Source organism: Microtus pennsylvanicus, chromosome 2, assembly GCF_037038515.1.
Source record: "Microtus pennsylvanicus isolate mMicPen1 chromosome 2, mMicPen1.hap1, whole genome shotgun sequence".
Classification (NCBI taxonomy): domain Eukaryota; kingdom Metazoa; phylum Chordata; class Mammalia; order Rodentia; family Cricetidae; genus Microtus; species Microtus pennsylvanicus.
This window is the reverse complement of record NC_134580.1, coordinates 139,186,461-139,207,960: the sequence shown is the minus strand read 5'-3', so window position 1 is coordinate 139,207,960 and position 21,500 is coordinate 139,186,461. Positions and strand designations below refer to the sequence as shown.

Here is a 21,500-nt window from a genome sequence, read left to right as displayed (position 1 = left end):
ATCTGGATCTGGGTTACCTCACTCAGTATGGCTTTTTTGAGTTCCATTCATTTGCATGTAAATTTCAAGATGTCATTTTTTTTTTTACTGCTGAGTAGTACTCCATTGTGTAAATGTACCACATTTTCTTTATCCATTATTTGGTTGAGAGGCATCTAGGTTGTTTCTAGGTTCTGGCTATTATAAGTAATGCTGCTATGAACACAGTTGAACAAATGTCCTTGTGGTGTGAGTGTGCATCCTTTGGGTTTATGCCCACGAGTGGCATTGCTGGGTCCTCAGGTAAATTGATTACCAGTTTTCTGAAAAACCACAACACTGATTCCCAAAGTGGCTGTACAAGTTTGCATTCCCACCAGCAATGGAGGAGTGTTCCGCTTACTCCACATCCTCTCCAGCATAAGCTACCATTGGTGTTTTTGAACTTAGCCATTCTGACTGGAGTCATTTTGATGTGCATTTTCCTGATGGCTAAGAATGTTGAGCAATTTCTTATTTGTCTTTTAGTCATTTGCAATTCTGTTGTTGAGAATTCTCTGTTTAGACCTGTAGCCCATTTTTGATTGGATTATTTGGTAATTTTATGTCTCATTTCTTTAGTTCTTTATATGTTTTGGAGACTAATTCTCTCTCCGATGTGGGGTTAGTGAAGATCTTTTCCCATGCCGTAGATTGTCGTTTTGTCTTAGTGGCTGTGTCCTGATGTGGGATTCACCTCTGTATGCTATGAATATGTTTTACTACCATTATTACCATCAATTATTAAAGAAGCTCTTTCAGCCAATGGCTTAGTAGAGTAAAGCCAGGTGAGAAATCCAAACAGAGATATAGAGAGAAAGTAGGTGGAGTCAAGGAGATGCCATGAAGCTGCCAAAGAACAAAGGCACCAGTTGCCAGCCATCAGCCAGAACTTACTGGTAAGCCACAGCCTTGTGGCGATACACAGACTAATATAACTGGGTTAATTTAAGATATAAGAGTTAACTAGAAATTTGCCTAAACTATTGACCAAACAGTGTTGTAATTAATATAGTTTCTGTGTGATTTATTCAGGTCTGGGTGGCAGAGAATGAACAAGCAGTCTCTGTCTACAAAATGGTGCCAACTTGGGGCAACTATATCCGCATAAAACCTGAGAGAGCTTGAGAAGGAATTCTAGACAGAAAAGAACAGAAGTAAGCATGACTTCTTGGTAGTAGCATTTTCTTAGGTGGGCTCTGTTTGCTGACCGGCAACAGAGACATGGCTTCTTCTTTTTTTTTTTTTCTTATTTGAATCGTTTTTTTTTCATTCAAAAATTTACACTTCCTCCCATCCTCCCCATCCCCTCCCGCTCCTCCACTCACTCTCTTCCCTCCCCCTCCCTTCTTGAGAGAGGGCAGGGAACCCTGCCCTGTGGGAAGTCCAAGGCCCTCCCTCCTACATCCAGGCATAGGAAGCTGTGCATCCATATAGACTAGGGTCCCAAAAAGCCAGAACATGCTATAAAAACAAGTCCCAGTGCCTTTATCAATGGCTTCTCGGTCAGTCCCCATTGTCAGTCACAATCAGAGAGTCCAGTTTGATCACATGCTCGTTCAATCCCAGTTCAGCTGGATTTGGTGAGCTCCCATTAGAACAGTCACACTGCCTCAGTTGGTGGACCTTGCGGCTCTGACTTCCTTGCTCATCTTCTCCCTCCTTCTACTCTTCAACTGGACCTTGACTGATGACTATCTTGAATATCACCATAAAAACCTTCATCCAGCGACAGATGGCGATAGAGACAGAGTCCCACATGGGAGTACTGGACTGAGCTCCAAAGGTCCAGTTGAAAAGCAGAAGGAAGGAGAATATGACCAAGGAAGTCAGGACCATGAGGGGATGATCAACCCACTGAGACAGTGTGCCTGACCTAACAGGTAATATGATTGTATACATAAATAAACCTAAAAATTCCACCAGAAAGCTCCTCTACTTCCAGAGAAACAAAGAAATAAGAGAAACATCACCTTTCACAATAGCCACAAATAACATAAAATATCTTGGGGTAACACTAACTAAAGAAGTGAAAGACCCATTCGACAAGAACTTTAAGTCTTTAAAGAAAGAAATTGCAGAAGATAACAGAAAATGGAAAGATCTCCCATATTCTTGGATAGGTAGGATCAACATAATAAAAATGGCAATCCTACCAAAAGCAATCTATAGATTCAATGCAATCCCCATCAAAATCCCAACACAATTCTTCACAAACCTTGAAAGAAAAATAATCAACTTCATATGGAAGAGCAAAAAAAAAAAAAACAAAAACAAAAAACAGGAGAGCCAAAACAATCCTGTACAATAAAGGAACTTCCAGAGGCATTACCATTCCTGACATCAAGCTCTATTACAGAATTATAGTAACAAAAACAGCTTGGTATTGACATAAAAACAGAGAGTTTGACCAATGGAATTAAATAGAAGACCTGGATATTAATCCATACACCTATGAACACTTAATTTTTGACAAAGAAGCTAAAATTATACAATGAAAAAAGAGAGCATCTTCAACAAATGGTACTGGCATAACCGAATGTCAACATGTAGAAGAATAAAAATAGATCCATATCTATCCCCATGCACAAAACTCAAGACACAAAGGATATATAAATCCAACCATACTGAACCTGATAGAAGAGAAAGTGGAAAGTAGTCTTCAATGCATGGACACAGGAGACCACTTCCTAAATATAACACCAGTAGCACACACACTGAGAGCCACAATAAATAAATGGGACCTCCTGAAACTGAAAAGTTTCTGTAAAGAAAAGGACGCAATCAATAAGACAAAAAGGCAGCCTACTGAAAGGGAAAAGATCTTCACCAATCCTACATCAAACAAAGGACTGATCTCCAAAAAATATATAAAGAACTCAAGAAATTAAACATCAAAATTCCAAATACCCCAACTAAAAAATGGGGTACAGAACTAAACAGAGAATTCTCAACAGAAGAATCTCAAATGGCCATAAGAAACTTAAGGAAATGTTCAACATCCTTAGCCATCAGGAAAATGCAAATCAAAACAACTCTGAGATACCATGTTACACTAGTCCGAAGGGCGAAGACCAAAACCACCCATGATAGTTGGAGAGGATGTGGAGTAAGGGGAACACTCATCTATTGTTAGTAGGAATGCAAATTGTACAACAACTTTGGAAATCAGTATGGCAGTTTCTCAGAAAATTGGTAATCAATCTACCTCAGAACACAGCAATACCTTTCTCGGGCATTTCAAAGAATGCACACTCATACCACAAGGACATTTGCTCAACTGTATTTATAGCAGCATTACTTGTAAAAGCCAGAAACTGGAGACAACCTACATGCCCCTCAACCGAAGAATGGATGAGGAAAATGTGCCATTTGATTAACTGTCAGGAAAGGGTTAGGTGTGGCCATGTGGGAAGAGGTGTAATACTAACTAGGAGTGGGCTTTGACTTTTCAAAAGCCCACAGCAGGCTCAGGCTTGGTAGCTCTCTGTCTCTCTCTGTCTCTGTCTCTCTCTCATGTGTATCTGTCTCTGTTTCTGTCAATCTCTGTATCTGTTTCTCTCTTTCTCTCTCTCTCTCTCTCTCTCTCTCTCTCTCTCTCTCTCTCTCTCTCTCTCTCTCTCTCTCTTGCTCACTCTCACTCTCTCTCCCTGCAGATCAATATGTAAAGCCCTCTTCTACCAATCCAAGATCATGGTCTGCTGTATGCCACCATGCTCCCACCATGATGATTATGGACTAACTTTCTGAAACTGTAAGCAAGCCCCCAATTAAATATTTTCCTTTATAAGAGTTGTCTTGACCCTAGTGTCTCCTTACAGCAACAGAATACTAAGACACCCACTTTTAGCATTTTGATAAATTTCCACACTGATTTCCCTATTGGCTGCACCAGTTTATAATCTTACCACAATGAATGAGGGTTCTTCCTTTCCCTGAACCTCCATGAGCATTTGTTCTCAATTGTTTTCTTAATCTTAGCCTAACTGGGTAAGAGGAGCCTCAAAGCAGTTTCAATTTGTATTTCCCCAATTACTAACAATGTTGAACACTATAAAGTATTTCTTAGCCGTTTTTAATTTCTCTATTCAGAACCATAGCTGGTTTTCAACTGGGTTGTTTGTCTTCTTGGTTTTACTCTTATTCTTATTTTATTTTTTAGTTCTTTGTATATTCTGGATTTGGGAAAGGGTACTAAATCCTTCCACTTTGGTCAGCATCATATTGAAAGAGAAATGATGTCATGTCAGGATGAGTACTTGCCAGGCCCATTTCTGCCTCGGCCTCCCAAAGTGAACTGGAGGGTCTTCTCCTTGGACTCCAGTTTCTTCATCCCCAAGGTGAGGAAGATTGGGCTCTATCAGAGTAGCGATCCTACCACAGATTCACTGAGGAGCTATGACTCAGCTAAGGGACACATAGTGGCCTGCTCATGACCCTAATCACTCAGGATTCCTGGGAACAGAACTGCATGGGTGGCTGGAGCACGGTGTCCTGTGCTCAGAGCTTAGAACAAGCGAAGCCTGAGAAATTGCCAAGAAGGTTGCACAAACATTATCCTGTTCTTTAATCTCAGAGTGCACAAAGAACTGAACATATGATATCAGGTTTCCCTGGCAGCCATATCCTGTATAAAACACTACAGAAGCTCTTGTATGTGTTTACCTATCTAGACAATGTCATCCATTTTAATTACGTTATATGTTTAAATTATTCGAGATGAAAATTTAATTTACCTCCTACTAACAATTTGTTGATCACATCTTCTTCTGACACTCAGAATGCTGATTCCATGCATGACATTTAACTGCGAAAATGTTTCTTTAACATCCATGGATTTTGGACTGATAACACCACCACAATCACCAGCTACTTGTAGTCCACAAGTTTCTGGAGATTTCATTAAAAAATTTTTCCCATTGGTATTGTCTATAAATGTTTTTCACAGTAGATTAAAGATGTGAAATCCAAAACTATGAGCAAAGTTACCAGATCAAGCTGTGGATGAAGAAGACACTGAAATTTTCTCCAAAGAGCAGAAGAGGGTGCAAAAATAAGCAGGCACAGTCAGCAATGTAAATGACGTGTGTGTGTGTGTGTGTGTGTGTGTGTGTGTGTGTGTGTGTGTCTGAGAAGACCTGAAAGAGGGCATCAGATCCCCCTAAAACTGGGTTTCAAGCTGATGTGGGCCATGCAACGTGGATGGTGGTTGAACCCAGGTCCTCTGGAAGAGTGGTAAGTGCTCTTAATGGTTGAGCCCCTTTTTCAGCACCAAACAGTAAGCAATTTTATATCAGGATAATTTCAATGTGATTTGCTGAGGACCCTGTGGAGGAAAATGACCACCCTAAGTGCAATAATAGAACCTTAGGAGGAGATTGGAATAAAACTATATTTTATGTTAGGCTACATGATTGCAATAAGCCACTGTGATTAAAATGAATGATCTTTTTGGATATGGTCTTAGACTTGGTTTGCAAATATTTTACATTACTGTTAATCTGTTCCTGTGAAGAATGACATTGGGATTTTTTTTTGAAGATTACATTGAATCTGTGGGTTTCTCTTACTAAGATAGCCAGTTTTGCAATATGTAGTCTGCATGTTCGTAGGACATCTGTACATATAGTGCACTCTTCAGTTTATTTCTTTGGAGCTTTATAGTTTCCATCATTGAGTTATTTCACCTTCTGTTCGCTGTCTGATTCCATAGCTTATTTTTTTAAATTGGGTTGTTTTTTATGTTTAGATTTTTTAGTTCTTTATACATGCTAGACCCTCATCCTCTGTATTGTTTTTGTTGGCAAAGATTTTTATCCCACTCTGTAGAGTGCCTCTTCACTCCACTGGTCACTTCCTTTACTCTACACAAGTTTTTAAACTTCAAGTCCCAAATGTCAGTTATCAGTCTTTGGATTTTATAAAAGGAGCCAATACTGTGACTTGTCTTTGAGTCTATTTATATGGTGGATGACATTTGAGTCTATTTATATGATGGATGACATTTGTTGATTTAAGTACTGCGTGTCTAGAATGAAACCCGTTTGGTTCTGATGAATGATCTTTTGTATATGATCTTGGATTTGGTTTGCCAATAGTTTGTTAATAATTTTTAGATCTATGCTCATCAGAAAGATAAGTCTGCAATTTTCTTTTTCTTCTCGTGTGTGTGTGTGTGTGTGTGTGTGTGTGTGTGTGTGTGTACACGCACGCATGTGTGCATTCATCAGGGTAATACTGACTTCATATAAAGAATTTGGAAGCCTTTCGTCTCTATTGTATGTAATAATTTAAGTGATGCTGATGATAGTCCTTCTGTGAAGTTCTGGTAAAACTACAGTGAATTCCTGTGGCACTTCACTTTTTTTTTTAAATTGGAAGACTTTTATCACTACTTCAATCCTGTTTTGGAGTCAGTAAAAATTGATTTCATCTTGGATGAATTTTGGTGTGTTGAATGCATCAAGAATTTTTTATTGCTTTCAGATTTTCCACTTTAGTGGAATAGAGCTTTTTAAATATGGTTTTCTGAGTCTCACTGGTATCTGTTATAATGTCCTTTTTTCATTTATTAATTTAGAATTTCTCTCTGTAACTTTTTGTTAATATGGTTAAAGGTTTGCCAATCTTGTTTATCTTTTCGAAGAATCAGTTCTCCTTACAGATTCCTTGTATTTTTGCGGTTTCTATTTCATTATAAGATAGTATCTATCTTTTTAAGGCAAGCACTCATATCTATAAACTTATTATAACTGCCTCTGCCTTATCTCAAAGCATCTTGCTTTTTCGGTAGTTATGGAAAATTTTTCATTTCCCCCAGATTTCCTCAAAAACTCACTAGCCATTGAAAATTGAATATTGTTCATCTCTACGCGGTTGTGGCTTCTGCAGCGTTTCTAACTAATGAGATATAAGAAAGTGCCTTATTCTTTTTTTTTTTTTTTTTTTTTTTTTTTTAGTTTTTCGAGACAGGGTTTCTCTGTAGTTTTGGAGCCTGTCCTGGCACTAGTAGACCAGGCTGGCCTCGAACTCACAGAGATCCGCCTGCCGCTGCCTCCCGAGTGCTGGGATTAAAGGCGTGCGCCACCACCGCCCGGCAAGAAAGTGCCTTATTCTTTTGAGTTTGTTAAAACTTGGTTTTGGAGCCTAAATCATGATCCGTCTTAGAGAAATTTCCATGGCTTCCGATAATGAGTACGAACTTCAGGTGTGCAGATGTCTATTAGGCATATTTGATCTGTAGTTGCTTAAGCAGAATTTTGTTGATTTTCTTTTTAGATGATCTCAACACAGATAATATAGGAGAGAGTGGTACTATTAAATTTATATGAAGCTTTTTGTTCTTTTATGATCAGTACAAAAAATACAGTAAAAGGAAAGAAATAAAAAAATATAAACCATTTCAAAATGACAGAGAATTTGGCAGGCCTATTTCTGGATCCTATACTGCTAAATCTCCCAAGTACATGTGGGGGGAACGCTAAGTCACTGCTGGACTCGATGGTCATTTCTGCTGTTCCGGCTGGTATTCTATGTAAGCCAAGGACTTGAGGCTTCAAGGGTCAGTTCTCGGCAGCGGAGCTGCCTTTACATTATAACCGCACCTCCTTTGGGTATTAGAGCCATGGCAGGTCCCAGGGAGTTTTCAGCCTGTGAATTTGGCAGGTTCCCACTCACTCTAGAAGACTTTCACCTAGGTCCAAGCCCTGGGGCAAATCCTGAGTATGTCAGAGACTGGGAACAACGAAGTCTCCACCGCTGTTGAAGGTGGAGGAGTCAGAACTCTGAGGCCTTCAGCTCTTTCTCAGTAGTAAATACACTGCCTGAGGAAGGAGACTGGGAAAACCAAGTGAACTAACATGAAGAACTAGGTTCAGAGAGCTCAGACTGATCTGCAACAAACCCTAGGTGGGACAGAGGGAGCTGTAGCAGTCAAGCAATCTGCCAACCTCAAACTCCTGGCTCTCAGTCTCTACAGTGGCTCACAGGTGGTGGGGCTTGCTCCTTGGGAGGGAGAGCGTGGGAGCACTGATGCTGTACTTCCCATCGGGCACAGTTTTATATTTGCAAGTTTTTTTTAATGATAAAGATTTATTAAATGTTTTTTAGATAGAAAAGGGTTTTTTGAGATTATAATATACTATTATTCCTTGTACCCACAGATAGCATGTAGTTCTTGCCACCTATCAAAGAAATTTCTCTTTGCAACAGAGACCATTACAGAATAACTGATCACGGCAGAATTGTGAGCTCAGCTACAGCCCATGCATCTATAACATGACCCCTAACAAGAAGACAAGATTTTAAAAGTCATTTTTTCTTCTGCCTTGGAAGTATAATTTGTCTGTACTTGTAACAATTATGAAGACACCATTTCTGTCCTCTACTTTAAATTGTCCGAAGGTTTTTCCTTCTCCATGATGCACGATTACGAAGATGGTTTTCATCATCACGCCACGTGTCTTCTTCAGACATCATAGATCCTGTGATTACCTTTATCACTGCCATGGATCCTGAGACCCAGCAGCCCATTATAAATGTTATCGAGTTCTGTTCCGATGTCACGATCTCCTGGTAGTTTTTATTGGACTTTTTCTGATTTTCTTTGTGAATATTAAGAGTTCTTCAGTTTTATCTTTGTCTTGTAGACAGAGCATGACACACACTTTTCTTGATCAGTGATCAAAATCCATTTTCTAACTCATTCTTCTCCAAGTCAGCTCTTCATAGAAGAGTTCCTGCTGGTATTTCCTCAAGGGAAGGGCATGGAGTAGTGGAGAAGTCAGCAAGAAAGGGAAGTGATTTGCCTTCTTGGTAATTTCAAATCTTTTGACTGGCATCTCTACTGAGGACTCAGTTATCTTCAGTTTAGAACAAAGAAGTCAGATTAGCAGGTGCTCAGAGCTCCTAGATAAAAGCCAGCATCCTCGGGTTCTGTTTGCTGACTAAGTACCTTTATGTCCGTTCCTCCCATGGAAACACAAGTGAACTTCACCTTAACCCTCCACACAGCATCCTTCTAGGAGAACTACATTTGGGGATAGAGAGACTGAAAGGACTTTCCCACAAGCCTTGTCTTCGATGCCAGCCGGGCTGCTGTGAGAACATGCAGGCTCTCTGCAGAGATGGTTAATTCTCCTGTGCTCTTCCCACACCGCATCTGCATGGGAAACTAAAGGCCAGCCTTACGAACCATTTGGGGTCTTCTCGCAGTTGTAGGGTACTGCACTTTTATAGGATGTGGACAGGATCTCTTGGTTTACAGTCTCAATACAGTCTTAGAATTCTTATATTAACATATCCACTAGTGGCAATAGACATAGCTGACAACGGAAGTTTTCATTTGCAAAAGGCTTCTCCCTCAGTGACAGGGTACTGTGATTTTAGGTGATTTCATGAAAATACTGAAATGAGGAAACCAGGGTCCTTTCTCCTTGTTCCAACCAAACAAGTCATTCCTGTCTCTAGCCAAACACAGTAAATTTCTCCCATACTTGAAAAGCCCTCTGCAGCTTCCCTCTTGAGATGCAGCCCCAGTGCTTGCTCCATGGACACACAGAGCACAGAGCACTCCTGCACTTGTCTCTGCGGCTCCCATCCTGCAGGTGATGGCCCACCAGACTGTCCTCATGGGCTCTCATCAGGCTTAGCTGACCTCCCAAGGGAGGCCTTGCCCTCTCTGAGGAACACATGCGGGTGGAGTGAGGGGGATGTGTGAGGAGTAGAGGAGAGGAGGGAGGGGGAACTAAGAAACTACTAATGAAAGAAAGCACGGGGGATTTTCACACAGGTCACTAGTAAGGCTAGGCATTTTAGAGTTGCTTTTGTGAATCAGTATCTCAGTTATTTCTAAAAATGACTATGGAATCCTTAAATTTGCCTTCTTTCCTATGTCTTTCTATGGTTAGTTTTTAAAAATATTTTATTTACTTTTTTTTCCCATTTAGTTCCTGCTCCCTTTCCCCCCACACTTTCCCCTCCTGCCACCTCCCTTTCACTCCTCAGAAAGGGTAAGGCCTCCCATGGGGAGTCAACAATGTCTAGCATATCAAGTTGAGGCAGGACCAAGCCCCTCCTCCCTGTGCTAAGGCTGAGAAAGGTTTCCCTCCCTAGGGAATGGGCTCCAAAAAGCCAATTCATGCACTGGGGATAAATCGTCCTATGTCTTTTGTGAAATCTCTAGGAATAGGCCCTTTGAGATGGAACCGATCCATGTCCATCTCATTGGAAAGAAACAGAAGTACACATCATGTTTGCAATATGGCAGGAAACAAAGGGCACTGTGGGCAAGGCCCCACACTCGAACCACAAAAGCTTGGACAGGCCCAGGTCACTCTTGTGATCTCTGCCTGGCATTGCTTCTGGAAACATCATGTGATGATCTTGAAGTGGCGATAAAGATTTTCTGGGACATGTGAGGTTAGACAAAGACTCCGACATCATGCGTCTACGGTCTCTAGGAATACTGACAATGTCTCCTACTGAGAAGAGGGCAGAGGCCGCATGCCAGATAAGTGGGAACGGGTAAGGCCTTTTGTGACTCCAGCCACATCTATGCACCCAGCAAGCAACATATAAAGCAATGGTCAACTGAGCACTCAGTGAAGGCCCCTCCTGGTGAGATGAAGTCCGTCTTCTTCAGCCTTTCTCTGCTCCTCCTTCTGGAGAAGCAAGCAGCTGGGATAGGAATCTATGGTGAGTGCAGGGAGTCGCCTGGCAGGAAGGCACCAGGGAGCATGTCCACAGGGTGCTCTGGCAGGGAGAAGAACCCTCCACGGGGTGATCTTGATGGATGCTGACTGTTCTCCACCCAAACCCACTTGCCTTGTGGGCAACTCAGCGGGTTGACGGGGAAAATCCTGGGATAAGACTAGAGGGGGCTGTACAGACAGTGTAACTCAAACATTCTTTTTATCATTACCAGGTGAGACAAAAGGACACTTTCTAGTAAAAACGTCCCCAGTTGTATATTTCCAGAAAGACCATTTCCAGTATGGGTCCAGAAGAGCACAGGAGGATGGAGCTGATGAAAGCAGTTTTGAGCAAACTAAGCACCGTGTGTATGGCCAGGATGCCGATGCTGACCTGGGAGAGACTCAGAGTTCACAGCAACAGACAGGTGTAAGCGAAGACATAGTTTGTGATGAAGAAGACGAGATTAGCCAACAAAAATCCCGACTTCAGTCCCATTCACAAATAAAATCCCAAACACAAGTAAAATCCCACGCAGCCCAGGTGAAGTCCCAAACAGGCCAGCTAAAGACCCTAGGCCAGGTGAAATCACAAATCAAGCTGAAATCCCACAGAGCCCCTCTGAAATCCTCCCAGGCATCACAAACTCTCCAGGAAGCCTTTCCTCAGCAAACCAAGGGCAAAGTACATGCCCTGGATGAAGACCAGGCCCAAGTGCATCAGCGGCATAAAATGGTTCACAGGCTCAAAAACAAGCTTGGCTGGGCCAGGAGAAGAGCAGAGTTCCTTCCGCATTTCAGACAGCACTTCCAAGGCTATGATGGGTATTTTGTGCAGTTTCAAGGGCAACTGCAGGGTGGAATTCATCACACAAAGCCTTTCCACCAAGCTCAGCAGACATGCTACTGTCCAAATGGAGAGTTAATCCTGTATCAAGATGCCTTCACAGAATAACACATTCCTTTATCGGTCAAGGCCAGGACACATTTAGAGGTAAGTGTCTCAGCAGGCGGGAGAGCTATCTACCCCAGTGTTTGTAGGTGGAACAAGGCGGACTGCCTGGGCCCAGCGTGAGATTGTCAGCAAGGATGTGCTGACAGCAAAGTGTGTGGAGCTGAGCTCCATTCTCTGTGAAGCAAGCACCCGGCAGAGGCAGGGCAAGCTACCTGAGCTCTCAGTGTGCCTCAAATTCCTCTTCTTAATGAGTCTCTTCTACATTTATTTTGCACATGTGCAGCCATTCTGCTCTGAACACACAGCACTTATAAGATCATGTAAATTTAAGATGTATTTTTGTAACTTCTTATGCTTTCCATGGATATGGCTCAGTTTCTTGCTACGTTGTTACAAAGCATGAGTGCTTTTGTTTCACATACCAGTTAGTGTTCTTCATCCCATATAGGGTTCCCTCATCCTGTAGAGACCACTGACCCATGGGGTTTTGCTTCATCTTTGTGAATAAAGGAGGCAAAGGAGTCCTAAGAACCATCCCTGTTTGTGATGCGGGAACTGTGAAAAGGGAGGCACTAGGGTGGTGAGGGGTCCGTTCCAGGGGATGTTTGCTCTGTCTGGAGAGAAATCGTCCGCCCGGGGAGGAAAAGGATCTCACCTGCATGTTTGCATCAAGAGGCACTTCGTGTGAAGCGAAGGAAAGCAACAGAACTGTGGGCCCAGTGACCAGTCGTGGCTAGTGCTCCAAATGGCCATAATTTGGTCCAAGCAGACAAGGGACCTGGCCACACTCACTTCCTGTCTGCTAGTTTTCACTCTTGTGCATGTCCGTCTATGTCCTCTCTCCATAGGAGTCGCCTGACCTGTGTGGACCGTGATGTCTTCAAGATGCCGACTCTCCTGGTGTCCTAGATGCTCTTGATCCACTCACACTGCTGCCCCTGAGGCTTTCTTACCTGGGCGCATGCTCACACCAATGCTCGCTAATAAAGACATCCTATCTGACTTCATTTGCTTTTTCAAAAACACATATTTTCGACTGAAATAAAATTTTATCATTTTCCCCTCCCCCCTTTCTCTCCATCCCCTCCCAGATACCCTCCTTCCAATCTCCCATGTCTCCCAAACTCTCAAGTTGATATCATATTTATATTTGATTAATCTTTTGAGTATGCATATATGCTCATAAATATATAAATCCAACTTACTGAGTCTATGTTTGTTGTTTGTATGAATGTGGTTGCTGAGCTGAACAGTCTGATTTGTACAACCAATTAGGAGGCTCATCCCTGGGGTAGACTAATTCTTCTTCTCCAAGGAGTCATTAGTTTCCTTAGTTCCTTGTTTAGGGATGGGTCCTGTTAAATCTCCCCCTTTAATATTAATATGTTCATTGATACTGCCATTGTTTTGTCTTGTTTATTAAACCATTTCTAGTAGATACTCTTTCACTGCAGACTTCTTCATGCAATCTTTTTGCCTCCTCTTCTCCAATGTTCCCTGAGCCTTAAGTGTAGTAACTTTTGTGGATGGGACTCCCATGTTCCACTGATCTCTGCACTGTTTCCAGATGTGGTGGTTTCTGGGACAGACTCCATCTGTTAAGAGAGGCTTGTTTGATGAGGTGTGGTAGCTACACTCATCTGTGGGTGTAAGGGTAAGACTGAGAGGACTTACACAGGTCCAGCAAAGTGGGTGTAACTGAGTCTTTTCTAAGTCCTATGACCTCACTAGGCCTAGGAAGTTGCCTAAGTTCTCAGAACCAGACATGGTTTTCCTCCTGTAGAGTGAGCCTAAGTCCAATTAGACACATGTGGGCTACAAGCAACATGTGAGCAGCACTTGCTGCACCTTCAGCAGATCCCGTGCCATGCTCGTCACCACCGTGGTTCTTAGGTGCTGCAGTTGGTAGAACAGTACAGCTGCTTCCCTTCCTTGGCAATCCGCATGGTATTTCCTGGTACCATGGAGGTGAAGAAGGCCTAAGGAAAGAGGCTTCTCAGATCGTCTGAGTCCTTCATCCTAGGTGTGCAGTAGCTTGCTCTGCTATCAACCTCTGATAGGTAGCCAAGGAAACATCAATAGTTTATATTGTTGTAACTAAGGTAACATCAATAGTTTATATTATTTTGGAAGTTTCTTGGAATAACCTGACCAACCATTATTAAGAAGCGTTTCATGTCTGGTACTGGGGTTTTCTTATTAGATGATTTTTATGGAAAGCATGGTCAACCCAAAGCACTTTAACTTCCTTTAAGCAACATATATATGTATACATAAATTGTATAATTTTAGGTATATATAAAATAAATTGATTCCTTGAGGCATTATCAAACAACCTTGGTGTTATTTGTCCCTTGTCTCTTCTCAGATATACTGACCTCTCTCCCCAACATTCCTCTCCTCCAGAATCCCCTCCCCATTTTTCCATTGCTCACATTATATCATTAATCTCTTTCTACCTCTCAACCCCCCCAACCTCCACCTATGATCCCTTTATACTTTTCCGGTTACTGCAGTTACTACATGTTGTATACTTACAATATTTGGAGCTAGGAACTACAGAAGATGTACAATGTTTGTTTTTCTGGGTCTGGACTACCTCACTCAATATAATCTTTTCTGGGTCTATCCATTTACCTTCAAATATCATGGTTTTACTTTTTTATAGTTGAATAGCTTTCCATTGTGCATATGCAACACATTTTCGTTATCCATTCTTCTTTTGAAGAATGGATATTTAAGGTTTTTCCATTTCTAAGCTATTGTAAATAGGGTCACTATGAACATGAATGAGCAGGTAACTGTGGGGTAGGATGCTGAGTCCTTTGGGCACATGCTCAGGAGGGCTATAGCCACGTGGTTTGGTAGATTTGTTTTTAGCTTCTTGAGGATTCTCCACACTGATCCTGAATGGGGGCACCAGTATGTACCCCACCAACAGTGAAAAGCTCCTCCTTCTCCACTTAGTCTCATAACCACAACGAAAAAGAAAAACAGAACAAAAAAACAATAAAAACCAAAAAGGCAAAAAATACACCTAAGAAAAGGAAAAACAGAAAGTCTACATGCAAAAGAATACAATTAGGTTCCTGTCTCTCATGCTACACGAAAGTAAAATCCATGTGGATCAAAGACCTCAGTGAGACCCCACTTTCATGGAGGCTTGTGGACATTTAAGGGTTGAGAGTGGCCTATAAATTGGCCATGTTCCAATAACTAATTCCCCTGACTAATATTCATTCAAACAAATGTAATTAACTCAATGGATTACACAAGAAAGAAAGAAAATCATCTAAGCAGAAGACTGAGATGAGGTAGGGCTGCCTCGCTTCTGTGATAAAATGACAGGAATTGAACTGATTTATTTATTTATAAGTGCATTTGAAGCTTGTGGAGAGAAAAGAATGACTCTCAGTGTGATCAAATACCAACACACCTACCTCTTGGCACCACAAGCCTAGAGTCATGTGACCTGGAGTCAGCACCACCATCTTTTTGATTTTTGAAAGTATAACTCTAGTTACAGGAAGCAGTCCCTCCTTAACCGTGGCTCCAGGGGAGTTGGCATTCTCTGTGTGCCCAGTGAATAAAGCATCAAAACAGAGATGCTGCTTGGATCCTCAACTTCCAGTTTTTTTTTCTTGTATTTTTCGAGACAGGGTTTCTCCATAGCTTTTTGCTTCCTGTCCTGGAACTAGCTCTTGTAGACCAGGCTGGCCTCGAACTCACAGAGACCCGCCTGCCTCTGCCTCCCGAGTGCTGGGATTAAAGGCGTGCGCCACCGCCGCCCGGCTTCAACTTCCAGTTTTTAAAATCTTTCTGTGCCCCTTCTCTCTCCCTGCAAAGATGGTCTCTGAATCTTGGGATTATACTAAAATCATGTCTTCTGAACATGATAGGACCGCTGCATTCATGAATCCACAATGCTTAGGCTGCCTGACAAGACCTGAACAAGATCAACCAATCAACATGCTAATATAGAGGAGAGGGGGGACTCATGAACCCCCCTAACTGAGGAGCTATGAACAGTTTCTCGCTTCATGGGGAAAGAATTAGCTTTATTTAAAGATATGAACCCTGATAGATCTACCACACTCTAGTGGATGGTTCAAGAACCATAATTATATGGAGTCTATGAGATATTTAAAATGTGGACATGAAGTTTGGAGAGGTAGTAAAGTTAGGAATGGACTGTGGAGGAACCCCTCCAGTGAAAGAGGGGGTGAATATATCAATACATAATATGAAAGAATAAAAACAATACTATATTAATATTTAGAATTGTTTTGAGCTTTAGAATGTTTAGAACACAATGGTGTTAGTTCATCGGAAGTCTGGAAATTTGGTGGATATAAGTCAGTTTTCTTGTAATTTCTTATTTGGAATGGCATATGTCCAACATATGCCTCTCAACTTTAGTGTAGAAATATATTACTTGAAGCCGGGCGATGGTGGCGCACGCCTTTAATCCCAGCACTCGGGAGGCAGAGGCAGGCGGATCTCTGTGAGTTCGAGACCAGCCTGGTCTACAGAGCTAGTTCCAGGACAGGATCCAAAGCCGCAGAGAAACCCTGTCTCTACAAAACCATAAAAAAAAGAAATATATTACTTGTGTAGATGTATTAAGTTCTTTTATTTTTGAGACTGTAACATAACTAGATAATTTCCCCTCCCCTTCCCTTTCCTTCCTCTCAACCCTCCTATATACTCCCTTTCTCTTTTCAATGCATGGCCTCTTATTTCTTTAATTGTTGTTATGAATATACTTCTATATTCCTAAGTATAACCAACCCAGTCTTACAGTGCTACTTGTATATGGCTTTTCAGTGCTGACCATTTGGTATTAGATAATCAGTTGGTTTCTCCCACTCTCAGCATTTCTTAGTTAGCTGTAGTTCTTTGTGTACGGTTGAGGCCTCATAGGCTTTTTCCTGTCCAATATGGCATGTCTATTGTTGCCTTTCTTCAGCTGGTGTTTAGGTGAGAGTGCATGGACATAGTTTCTGACATTATCAGGAGATGAAGTCTCACTGCAAGCTCCCTGATCCTCTAGCTCTTACGATCTTTCCACCCCCTCTTCAGCGACATTTCTTGAGTGCAGAAACTGTTTGGTAGATATACTCATTTGGACTGGGCTCCACAACTCTGCATTTTGAGTGGTTGTGGAATTTTTTTGTAATGGTCTGCATCTATTGCAAAGGAAAATGTTCTTGATGAGGGATGAAGACTACTGATTTGTTGCTGTAAGAGCAAATATTTAGGATGCAGTTAGTAATTGTGCAGCTTATAATGAACTGGTGGTACGTTCTTCCCCAAGGCCCACGACTTCAGTGACCATAGCTAGTGAGCTAGGTTTCCAGTACCAGATGTGGTTTTCCTCTTGTTGAGGGTGTCTTGAGTCCAGTTAGAGAGCTGTTGGTTATCCCTAAGGTATGTGTGCCACTACTCTATACCCATAGAGTTATAGCATGTCAGCCTTGTCATTATATAGCCAAGGGTGGAACAGATAGGCTTTTCAAATTATTGGAATAGAATAAATTTATTTACATATTGGAAGGCCAATATTAGAAGACAAGATGTAAATTGTTCTATCTTAAATTGGATTTACTGATAAATGAAATGTTGACTTCTAAGACCTAGAAAGTAAAAATTAGAAAAATTCAGAAATGAGATTGTTGAGATTGTTTGTAATCAGCAAAATGAGGTCACGCACTAGTATGACACACAGTTATGATTGGTATCCATATATAATGAATTTGCTTAAATTCAATCCCCTTTCTTTTCCCTCCAATTTCTATATCTACCTCCACTATACATTCCCAACTTCATGTGCTCTTTTCTTTAACCCACTGAGTTCAGTTAGTATTCATGGGTATACGATGATCCACTGCAGCATGGGTAGCCTCTCAAGGGCTGTATCCTTGGAGAAAATGTAATCTCCTTCTCCCTGCAGCCATCAATCGATAACAGTTGCTCATCTAGGGGTGAGCATCATGACCTCCCCCATTCATGCTGGTATTCTGGCTGATTTGATCCTGCGCAGATATTATGTATATAGTCATAGCTGCTGTGAGTTCATATGTGTAATGGGCTGTTATACATGGCAAACACTTTTTCACAGAAGATACCTACTACCTCTGGATCTTTCCTTTCCCATCTTCTAAGATGTTCCCTGATCTATAGGGGTAGGAAGTATGATATCACTATCCCGTTTAGAACAGAATACTCTGACATCTTTTAGTTTCTGCACACTGGCCAACTGTGGGGCTCGCTATCAATAATCTGTAAAAGGAATCTTCTTGAGACCCATTGATTTGTGGGTATAAAGATAAGAACTTAGGAGGCCGTTTATTACTTTGTACTTTTAGCAAAATATTAGTAGTAGTTTTACCCTAGGGTCCACGATCTAGTGAGCCACAGATTTAGGGACCAGTTAAAAGTACTGGGAATGAGTTCCACCTTTTGGAGTGGACTTTATTTTTTGAGGGGTGGGTCTTGAGACAGGGCTTCTCTGTAGCTTTGGAGCCTGTCTTGGAACTAGCTCTTGTAGACCAGGCTAGACTTGAACTCATAGAGATCCGCCTGCCTCTGCCTCCCGAGTGCTGGGATTAAAGGCAGGTGCCACCACTGCCCAGCCTGTGGAGTAGACTTTAAATCCAAGCCGAAGGTGGCTGGCTACTCTCATCATTCATATCACTCTTACATGAGTGGGTTGATCTTGCTAGGGCAGTTGTTACTGTAGCTTGCAGAGTTCACTGCTGGCAACAACGTTGATTACTTTTCTCTCCCAATAACAGTACACAGACCCCTCCATGTCCCTGACTCAAGCATGTGGAGTCTTCTGCAGAGTCTTAACATCAGATTCTGGATGGTAACAAAGAGCAATGGCCATAGCATCTAGGGTTTTTTGGGTATCTCTACAGCTCGAAGAACACTGTGGAAAATGGGATGGGGGAAGAGCTGGAAGACAGAGAAAAGAGCTCAGAAATGCCTTCTTCTAGGCATAGCACAGACACTGCAATCAGGAAGTGTGAACAACTAAGGGTGGCTGCATTGGGTATGCACAAGAATGGGTCCACCAACAGCCCAGCGAGAATGTAAGAGGGACTCAGAGGGCCCTGTCCTTCACTGATGAACCATTTTCTCTGCGTAGATCCAAAGAATCAGAACTCATGACTTTTGGTTGTATAACCCCTGGTGACCCCAGCTGGCCCCAATAGATAGTCCTAATCCCATAGTCACACTGAGGTCCCTGGTTAAACTAAATGGGTCACACAGCAAAACTAAAGATCACAAATCTGGGAAAGGGACAGTGAGGTAGGGGAAGGGACTGATATACTTGAAAAGGAGATAAGAGGGGGTTGTGGGAAGAATATAGCCAGAATACATCCTATACATGTGTGAAATTGCCAAAGAACTAAATTACCAAAATAATTTGTTTCTCGGTAGTGCAAATACTAATACCTTTACACTAACAGCTTATGTTTGGCTTTACTGGGTAGATGATAACAAAAAGGCAACTAAAATTCTTATAACACAAAAGGAAATAAAATGTCAAAATGAAACTTAACATGTTATATGCTACTTTTTAAAAAAAGACAAATAATAAATAACAATTCCAGATGGATCTGAGACCTTAATGTACAATGTGAAACTCTGCAACTGCTGGAGGAAAATCCGTATGAGCACAGAGAGTGGTGCTCTGGAGAGAGCTCCAAAAGCTCAAACATAACAGCAAGAACTGACCAAGATGGAGTGCATCAAATTAAAAATATTCTGCAGACCAAAAGAAACAATGCTCAGAACGAAAACACAGCATACAAAAAAGAAAAAGCCTTTGCCAGCTAAATTCTTAGGGGATTGATACTTTAAATATATTTAGAACTCAAAAGTTTTATCCTAAAACCTAAGTCAGCCAATTGGACAGACACTTCTCAAAGAAGGAGTAGAGGGGCTAGCACAGTGGCTCGGTGATTTAGTTCCCAGCACCCACAGGGTGGCTCACGACCACCTATAGCTCTAGTTCTGGGGTGTTTGACACCCTTTTCTGACCTCTGAGGTTCTCTGCATGTATGTGGTGCACATACATATACACAGGCATACACACTTACAAATAAAACAGGTATTTTATTGTGCTTTAAGATGAAGTACAACTGATCAGCAAATACATGAATAATGTCCAATATCCTTAACCCTCAGAGAGGGACATACCGGTGAGAACGATAATGAGATTCCCTTCATATAATCTTTTATTTTTGAGAATTTCATACATAGATGTATATGTGAGCACAGAAGAGGGACTCTGGATGAAGGAAGGCAAGCAGAGAGAGGTGGAAGAGAACGAGACGAGGCAATGGAGGCGGAGTGTGAGCCAAGTACATGAAGTGCATGTGAGGAAATGTCACAGAGAAATCCATTCCCTGTGCTGTGCTGAAGAAGGAACATAGATAAAAGCACAATCGTCAAATCTGAGATAGGAGAGCTACGTGGTACCCTAGGAATCTGTCTAATCCTTTTCCATTGCCCTCAAGCAGGCCTTGGAGATTAGACTGAGAGAGTGCGCAACTAACATTGAGCACAGTGCCTGTGAGCTCAGTACTTACTGTGTGCCAAGAACCAGTTCTTACTGAGCTTAGTAATAAACAGATAGGATGATGCTGATCTTATTCATGGGTCAAAGAACAAAGTCCTGTCCAGTCCTCTGAGCCAAAGACACAGATAACACAAGGGGCTTAGAGTTTGTGAAATACTACTGCTGTTACTACTACTACTAATAATAATAATAAATTTAATTAAATAAAGTAAAACAAAGATGGGGAAAGGAGAACCAACCAGCATAGAAAATTAATGTAGTGCTAAGATGAAACCTGTGATATGATAAAGGAAAGTAGTACCTGGCGGAGCCTAAGCCCTCAACATGGCGTCTTGATACTCAAAGGAGGCCATCCTAGAAGAAAAGGGGACAACTGCAAAGTGCTTTTGATAACTTTATTTTCTCTTGGAGAGAGTAACAGACAGTATGGTACTTTCCTTAAGAATATCTAGAAAACCTAAACTGTATAAATATCACGGGAAAGGACAGAAATGCGTCTAAAGGCTCTTGCCCTGGTCTCAAACCTTAGGTCTAAGGGATTCAGTATCCAGCAACATCGTGAGACACTCATCCCAGCTTAATGGTCCCACAGAAGCTTCCTTGAGATTCTGGAGGATGGAGGACTTGGAGGAAATTGAAGTCCCACTGAGTAAAAGAACAAGAAGAGAAAGAGGAACGGTCAACAGAATGGTCCCATAGGTCCTCTAGAAAAACAGACGCAAATGTTGTTTATAGCTACCAGTGGTCTGCTCCTCTAACAGTGGCAGTCAGATGGGTCCCAAGAGAAACGGAGAGACCCCAAGAAGTTGCTGCATTTTCTAGCCCTTGGTGCAAATGATTTAAAATAGTAAAAGATTGATTCTGCGCGGCGGTTTCCGGGGCTTCAGTCCATGGTTGGTGTTTCATTGCTGTGGGCCTATGGCAAGGGTGAGCAGCATGGTAGCGTGCGCATGTGACAGAGAAATTCCTCACGTGTGATATCAGGCCAGTAAGCAGATGGAAGAGAAATATTGGGAGGGGCGGGTACACCCTCCCAGTGGGTACACCCTCCCTAGGCATGTTTGCAGGGGTCACTTCCTCCAACTGGGGCTCAATTCCTCTTTTCCATCACTTCCCAATAATATCATCAGGGAATCAATTTACTAATGGGTCGATTTACCAATGATGCCAGAGGTATTATATCACAATGCCTTCTTGGTGGTGGGATCCTCAAAATGAGGACCAAGGTTTCTGCATGCGAATC

At 41.9% G+C, this 21,500-nt stretch overlaps 1 protein-coding gene across 1 annotated transcript; it reads left to right on the top strand.

Annotated features, from left to right (window-relative positions):
- The first annotated feature begins 10,592 nt into the window (after positions 1–10,592).
- Positions 10,593–12,841, top strand: LOC142845164 (seminal vesicle secretory protein 3A-like). Its single transcript, XM_075963926.1, has 3 exons — positions 10,593–10,713; positions 10,943–11,703; positions 12,513–12,841. The coding sequence occupies exons 1-2, from the start codon at positions 10,641–10,643 to the stop codon at positions 11,662–11,664; spliced, it is 795 nt and encodes a 264-aa protein (XP_075820041.1). The 5' UTR covers positions 10,593–10,640; the 3' UTR covers positions 11,665–11,703; positions 12,513–12,841.
- Positions 12,842–21,500: the final 8,659 nt, after the last annotated feature.

Bases quoted from the DNA above. Each gene is read 5' to 3' on its own strand.
- LOC142845164 (XM_075963926.1), top strand. From the start codon at position 10,641: ATGAAGTCCGTCTTCTTCAGCCTTTCTCTGCTCCTCCTTCTGGAGAAG. The intron at 10,714-10,942 runs GTGAGTGCAGGG...TATCATTACCAG, and splicing joins AGCTGGGATAGGAATCTATG to GTGAGACAAAAGGACACTTT.